This window comes from Hydractinia symbiolongicarpus, chromosome 11, assembly GCF_029227915.1.
Source record: "Hydractinia symbiolongicarpus strain clone_291-10 chromosome 11, HSymV2.1, whole genome shotgun sequence".
NCBI classification, from domain to species: domain Eukaryota; kingdom Metazoa; phylum Cnidaria; class Hydrozoa; order Anthoathecata; family Hydractiniidae; genus Hydractinia; species Hydractinia symbiolongicarpus.
In genome coordinates this window covers 11,311,181-11,319,351 of record NC_079885.1, presented here as the reverse complement: position 1 = coordinate 11,319,351, position 8,171 = coordinate 11,311,181, and the positions used below count along the sequence as shown (strand labels likewise).

Sequence of the window (8,171 nt, the reverse complement as noted above, 5' to 3'; positions counted from 1 at the left end):
ATATACCATTTTGATCTTATGAACAATAAGTATTAATAATCGTGTTATACGTGTAGGTGGTACAATTAACAATAAATTGTATGATGGAACAATAGATGTGTCCGATTTCCAGGTCTGACTTATAGCACGTAGAAAATTTGTTGATCTTCTTATTCTTAAATTCAAAGAAATATCTAACGTTTTTGACTGTAAAGGCCCTTTTAGACGGTGAACTATTCGATAAATTATACATCAAGTTTACAAAAAAAAAATACTTAACGGAAAAGTTAATAGTGTATTGCACCGAAAATTATATTAACAGAAGCAAAGCAATAGTTTAGTTTAGCTACCAATAAAATCAAAATGTTTTGATGTTATTCAGCAAGACTACGAAGAATCTACATCCGATAGTACATGTGGCTCCAAATTTAGCAACTTGTACTGAGTTATCATGCTGTAAAGATCCACTTTTTAAGTGAAACTAGCTTTGACTCAACAGACTCTATAGATAGGAATAATTTATTGAATAACTCATAGTGTATTTGAACGTAAATTAAATTATTACAATATTTTTTTGTTACCATATTTAGTAAATTTATCATCTAAAAGGGCTTGAACATAATAACAAAAGATAATAACAAAAAACAAAAACAAACAAACAAAAAAACAATTGTAGGACCTTCAAAATTAATGCTTTTTCAAATCGCGTATAAGCGAGTTGTTTGGTATAGTAAGCGAGTGTCGTGTCGACATTTTTGCATGTTTTTCGATGCATGCATTGCTTTCCATCGTGCTTTGCGCACAAATCCAAGTTTTTAAGCCCGACCTGACCCCGCGACCCAGCGCGACAGCTGTGTGCGTTTCATATCTTGATATTCGTTAAATTGGCAAAAAGAATAAAGACTGTGCATTTGATATGCTTATGCATTTGATCACATATATTTTTATAGACTGTTATTTTAATATTATTTGATGAGCTATGCTAGATACTCCTTCAAATTTTCATTCTTTTAACGAGATTTTGTTCAACTAAACCGAGTTCTAGGGGTTAAGGTTTCTTTCGAGGGGCCGAGTTCAAGGACGCCATATTTGTTAAACTTCGGCTTCTTTACTAAGCTGCAAATCGTTGGGTTGGTATAATTATTTAACTGCCTAAATTTCAGTTTTATCAACCTTTAAGATATTCTCCTCATTGTGTCTTTGTTTTCGCCAATTAAGATGAAAATATAACGTTTTCTAGCCATGTGTAAATCTGAAACAAACCAATTTCAAGATTTTAGCTAGCTAACATAGATTTCAAGGCAGAATCCTCCTCCTGCTGAAGCCAGCTAGCTGACTAGCCGTATTTATTCTTATTATTTTTAAGTTTGGTATATTATTATTTATCTTTATATTGGGGTTGTGGCTCTTTTTAACTAACTCTTTAGCTACTTCTGGGCTAAAAGTAGCCAAATGCAGTTTGGGCTAGCTACGACAAAATTCTTAATATTTGTTATGTTAAATGCAGTTAAGTACGTAGTGACACCTTTTATTAGTCCCATGAAAACTTACTCCATAAAATAGAATTTCTGAGTGATTTTTTTAGCTTGACAGGGTAATGACAGGCTGTTTTTCCTGTGTTCTTATTTAAACCGAAGTCGCAATAAAGTTTTTTTGAAAAGGGTATATTACACCTAAACACATTGACGACACAGTTTACCCGCACTAAGCGCTCAGTGCAATGTTAATGATGGCTGTTCCGAAGTTACGATAATGTTTTTTTTATCAAAAAAGGGTATTATGCCTATATATGGATATGTGTCATTGTTTGCATGTACTAATCCCTCAGCCAAGAGTAATATTCAACTTTAAACTCTCTGAAAAAAAATGTTTGCCTATTGTTTTTACTATAACAGGGTAGCAATGAGTTGTAAACTGTGCTTTTATTTCAGCTAAAATTGTGAAAAGTTATTTTTTCCAAGTATATTACACCGGAAACATCACAATTTTCTGCGCCTCACTCAATTTATGACATACTATACTAAAGAGTTTCATCTGAATGTGTGGCACAGTTTACACCTCTTATTAATCGGTCTTCCAGTCGTTCAACGCCAGGTAACAGTTACTTGTGGCTTAACCCGGCGCTTCGACTCTGGGTTCCCCGGCTAGTCTAAATAATAATACCACGGAATCGCATTTTGTATTTAGTCTCTATTTTTAATTCTAAACCAATGAATCTTTTTGTTTCTTTCTTCTTCTTCCATTACTTTTTTTTGTTTAGGATCTAACTTTATGGTTAAATCTGAGATATCTTAAACTTGATAAAGATTTTAGTCATGTCACAGGTATAATAAAACATTTTCGAAATATCGCTACACCACAAGCAATAAAATTTTGATAAATTGATATGCTATAACGTCTTCGTTTCTTTCTTGTGAATGTTAAGTGTAGTGCAGTATTGTTAAAGTATTAATTTTCACTTTTTGTATATTTGTACTACACGGAACATTTTGCAACTTAAAGATAATACCACGGGATAATACCTATTTATTTCGAATAACGGAACAACATTGTATAAGTTCTGTACAAAACAGGCTACCGGTGACCTAGGTATAGAGAACAAAATTAATCACGAACAAGAATCTGAAATCTTTTAGTCTGCAAGGGTTTTTCAGACTCTTTTAGAAAACTATTTTATATAAACTGAATAATTCATTGTCCTACGAGCAGCATCAACTGTAAACCGTAGGCTACTGTAAACCAACCTGTCATGCTTAATGAACGATTACAAGTCTGCCCTATTGTAAATGCTTACGCGTCCTTCCGTTATACCCACCTAGACAAAAAATAAATTTTGTGTCTGTTCATGTGGAAAATGTTTCAGTGCAAAGTAGGGACGCATGTCGGCATGTTAATAAAATAATTCTAATCTATTATGATGGGCAAATAAAGCGTGTACATGGTGTCAGTGACTTTGAAAACATGGTCGAAATGTTAGGAAAAATTTTCCCTTACCCAAATGTCAAGAAAGCTGAGTTTGATTATGTTTCTAAACCTGATAATTTCAATGGTTGTAGGAAACAGTAAAAAATGTCCAGGAAATTCAAGGCCAACTTTTAGCTCGAAACCCTGACTTGATATGAACTAACAGAGTGTGTTTGCGTTCATACCACTATTATCACTATTATGCTCAACGAGATCTCCATGGGCGGGAAAACCTTTATAAACAGAACGAAATTATAGTAACAGTTTCCCGTCCCCAGAGACCTCCCCTAGAAACCTTTCTATCGAGTTACGCCACAGACAAATAGACGGCTGCCAGAAAAGTTCACACTGGCACTTTGTCCGTGATATAACGTCATACTTTTCTATTTGTTATTTTTTGCATTCACGTAGCCAGTCAAAGAGCATTGGCACGCGATTTGTTTATATGCGCAGCATTTCTTGTTTGTAATACAGTCTGCAAAATACTAGTTATATGCATTTTACAGAAAGTCAAGGGAACTGTCACTAAATTTGCGAAACAATGCATTTTCTTTACAAGTCTAAATGAAGCAAAACTGCACAGTATGTTTTTAATATTGGAACTTAAACGATAAACGATAATAAACGTAGATCTAATTCATTTTGGCGTACATATAATTAATTTTCAGATACTCTTTGAATTTCGGCGTCTATGGCAAAAGTGAATTTGCTTGATGAAGTTGGTTTAGATAAAGTTAACTACGTCAGGAGTGACATATGGCTTTGTTTTGTTTTTCGTAATACTTTTGCTACGAAGATGGTTTTCCCTGAATGTGAAGCTAAATGCTTTTTAAATTGATTTTTCTACAAATTTAACAATTGTGGTTTATGATTGATGATACTTCCTGTGCATAGAAACAACAAATCGAAACGAAACAAATCAATTAAAAAAGAATGTAAACATAGACAAATTCGGACAGTTTACAGGACAATAAAAACAAGAGTTTGACGTAAATGCAGGAATTATATTCGGTCCCTCCCATTTTCCATGACATAAACAAAATTATGAACAGCCAACTATATCAGCATGTAATTTCAAAATAAAAATTAAGTTGATGGATTTGATAGGTTAGGTTGCCATTGTGTTCTATTGTCATGTTTTGTTACCCACGTGATGATTTTCGGAATACGTAAATTGAATTTCGAACATTTCGTTAACTATCCAATCTTGATCACAGGTCAGGTAAGACAGTTTGTGCTTTGAACGGGAACATTAATGGAGCATTGTTTTTTTGACAAGAAAAGGGGTTAGGACAGTCTCTTTCATTTCGCCTGGATAATTATTTACGTTTTTAAGAACACAAGTCAGGAATAAGATAAAAAGATCTATAGTGTAAACCCAGACAACCTCATATGTTATGTAACAGGAAATAGCCTCCCCAACGTAAATTTAGGCTCTTAAGACTACCTTTGACATTTTATGAATTGTATGTAACTGGTAAAATGTATTAGGTTAAGGCTTTTAGCATTTAATTATATGAAATATTACAAACCGAAAGATGTTAACGCTATTCAGTTTCAATTTCAATATTTATGCATGCCAAGTTTTTGGATCCCATACCTCTCAGAGGTATTGATATTGGTTATTACTTGAAACTACCCCTCTAAATATCTCTATAAAATCCTTATAATCGGGAAAATATAATGACTCTTCGTAGGATTATCTTTAAAACTTAAAAATTAGCTACAACTCAGCTTTATTTTATCAAGTAGAATGATTCCGTATGTTTTGATACGTGATTACCCGATTTCCCCATTTTTTTAGACTTTACCCAAAAATCAGAAAAACCGAATTTCCAGGTAATTTTTTGCCTGGAAATTCAATTTGAAATACTTTTCATGCAAACAATGTAAAAAGCGGGAAATACGTTACTTTTGTTTTGCTTTTAGAAACTTCAGAACAGAACAGAAAATTTACTCTAGAACTAAAGTAATTGAATTTTAAGCAGAAAGTGGTATTTTTTATTTTTGGCTTTCGATGACTTCATAGAAAAAGTGCTGAGATAAACAAAAAATTATTGCCATAATTTTATTCCTTTTGTGAAATGCTATAAGTGCGCCAAGTTTGATTTCATTTGGACAAGCCATAATATGTTTAAAAAACCACGATTCCAAAAGGATAAAAAGCAGGAGATGATAAAAAAAGTCACGTGTTAATTGAAATATAGGTCTTTTTTCTTTTAAGAGGAAATCCTTCTTCATATAGTTTTAAAAGAAAGTTTCATTTAAATCTGTTAAATTCTTCTTCATTTTCTCCTTAATTCCCATGAACGCACAGTACAAAAATAACGTCGATGCACTGAGTAGACTAATTACTAAAATTCATTCAAAATTTTACCTTAGACCGAGATTCAGATTTTGCAGATCTCAAATAGTAACAAAGAAGACACAAAAGAATTTATCATGACAAGTTTTCAACGCGTTTGCAGATTATTTTCTGCTAGAAGAGCAATGAATATTTTGCAGTCCAAGGTTAGAATGCGATACATATCAATGGAAAGGAAAAATCTTGACATAATTTTCTTCGTCAACAGCTTTAATAGCTTGAGTCAACGAGCGTGTTTGGAACTTGAAAACCGGGGACATCGAGTCAACGTAAGTCAAGTTAACAAATCAGAAGACATGATTTCTTTCGCCCGACAAAATACTCATGATCTAATCATTTGTCCATTTCTAACTAAACGAGTACCAGAGCAGATCTGGTCTAAGAAGAGCATTCCTTGTCTGATTGTACATCCTGGTATAGTAGGTGATCGAGGCATGCATTCATTGGATTGGACAATCAAGAATCAATTAGACGAATGGGGTGTTACAGTAATTCAGGCAGTCGAAGAAATGGACTGTGGGGATATTTATGCAACAACAAACTTTGAAATAAGGAGAAGTAATGTCAATACTCTCACAAAGTCAAGTTTGTACGCCAATGAAGTCGTGACTGCAGCTATGTCATCAATCATAAATGCAGTAGATAATTACAGAAAGGGGATAAAGCCATTGCCTCTTGATTATACTGATACAAACGTTCGGGGCACGCTACAGCCAAATATGATGAAATGTGATCGCGAAGTAAATTGGAACGATTCTGTTAAGGATATATCTCGTGTAATTCGGATGTCAGATTCGCAGCCAGGTGCCTTTGCGGAGCTTCGTTTCCGTAAAAACACAGGAAAGGTAGTGAATGAAAGGTATAACGTGTATGGTGCACATATAGAAATGGACCAATCAAATTTGCCAAAAGGTGCAGTCGGGGATGTGATTGGACACAGAGATGAGGCAATTTTAGTTAAGTGTGAGAAGGGTCACGTGTGGGTGTCACACTTAAAAAAGAACAAACTAAAACTACCAGCCACCTTATGGTTGCCTGACGTTATACAGACCACGCCATTCATACCGTTGTCATCTCGATCATATGATTATGGTAAATGTCCAAATACGTTTCAAGAAATATGGACATCTACAACTAAAAGTGGGATTTGTTTTTTAAATTTTAATTTCTACAATGGTGCAATGTCGACAGATCAGTGCAAGAGACTAGCGTCAGTACTTGATAGTATTGCAAATGATCAAAATATTATGACCCTAGTCCTCATGGGTGGTCACAATTACTTCAGCAACGGGATTCATCTTAATGTTATTGAACATGCTGATGATCCATTCAATGAATCATGGGAGAATATCAATGCTATCAATGATGTGGTCCAAAAGATATTTGAAATGCCTCAGCTAACTATATCGGCGTTACAAGGAAATGCGGGAGCTGGCGGGTGTATGATGGCTTTAGCAAGCGATCATGTTTGGTGTAGGGAGGGTGTTGTTGTTAACCCGCATTATAAGTCCATGCATTTATTTGGATCCGAATATCATACGTATTTCTTACCTGCTAGAGTAGGAGAAAAGATGGCTGAGACGCTAACAAATGATACGAAACCTTTACTTGCCAGTGATGCTCTCAGAATTGGTATGTTTGATAAAGTAATGGGGAAAACAGTTGAAGAATTTAATCAGCTAGTCTACGAGGAAGCAGAAGTTGTAAATGAAATCTCAACCAGCAAAAGGTATGCACTGGATTCAAGTCTGCTAACTGTTCTTAAAGAACACAGACAATACGAGTTGGAAAAAATGAAAAAGAGTTTTGCAGATGCATTGTATCACAAGGCTAGAAAGGAATTTGTACTTCATTGAAGCAATAGGGATGAGGAACACTGTATCTTTGCAAAGCATAAAGAAGGGGTGTATTAACAAATACAGTGTTTTGTTATTTTCAAGTATTTTTTTAATTATTTTTTATTTGTTAACGTACTAGAGTTTTTAGCGCCATATTTTTATATTTTAAAGCTTATGAGAAAGCTAAGTCAGATTCATGTGTTTGCATATTTGTCTTTTTATATAACATTCATTTTGTCACGTTGAAACGACGTTGAAACCTATGCAAAGCTCGTAAAGCCACCTATCGAATAATTTTATATTATCATTCACCCGTAAGCAAATTGCTTTGGCGATCTATCTGTTTAAAGACGGGTTTTCCACTTCTTTTATTCAATGAAATCAATTTCATGTCGATTTTAATCATACAAATCGTTCAAGCATTAAGATTGTTTTTTAACTTATTACTAAAGTATTTTAAAATGTTTAAGACGGGAATTTTGTAAACATCGACAAACGCTTCTTTCATATCTGAAAATAAAAAATGAATCAATGCCACATAATTTCTTGTTGTCTTCTTCTTTCAAAAGTTTAGCTTATAATAAAACATTTAGATTTATTAACCCTTGGTAGGACAAAAATTTGCAAAGCGGCCCTAGCTACTTCATATAAAATTCTAAATAGTCGTTTCAATTTAACCGCATTTCCCACTATATCGCGAAAAGGTTACTAGCAAAAAAAGGTAGTGAGTTTTTTGAGATACATCGCGTATCGAATGAAAACAAACCTTTATTAACACGTAATTTTTAATTAAAGTACTTTGTTGTTCGGAATTGAAGATGTTCAGTTATAAGGTTCTGTTCTTCCTAGTTGTGTCTGTCAGTAAGTTTACATTGTTTTTAACATTTAGTTTTTCTAAACTTAAGACCAAATCTTATTTCCCACTGTTGTGCTTTCTTTTCGTGATGTCGGTCTGGTGTTATAGCAATCGTCCAACCTCGTCCCCAGGCCCATTTTTCTCTTTTTGACGATCTCGGACGGCGAAA

At 34.0% G+C, this 8,171-nt stretch overlaps 1 protein-coding gene across 1 annotated transcript; it reads left to right on the top strand.

Annotated features, from left to right (window-relative positions):
- The first annotated feature begins 3,995 nt into the window (after positions 1 to 3,995).
- LOC130614302 (hydrogenase maturation factor HoxX-like) lies at positions 3,996 to 7,688 on the top strand. Its single transcript, XM_057435728.1, has 2 exons — positions 3,996 to 4,165; positions 5,326 to 7,688. Exons 1-2 carry the CDS (start codon positions 4,097 to 4,099, stop codon positions 7,162 to 7,164), a joined length of 1,908 nt encoding a protein of 635 aa, XP_057291711.1. The 5' UTR covers positions 3,996 to 4,096; the 3' UTR covers positions 7,165 to 7,688.
- The last annotated feature ends 483 nt before the right edge of the window (positions 7,689 to 8,171 follow it).

Coding starts and splice junctions, on each gene's coding strand:
- LOC130614302 (XM_057435728.1), top strand. CDS start 4,097: ATGATTTTCGGAATACGTAAATTGAATTTCGAACATTTCGTTAACTAT. Junction 4,166..5,325: donor CAATCTTGATCACAGGTCAG/GTAAGACAGTTT, acceptor ATTTTACCTTAG/ACCGAGATTCAGATTTTGCA.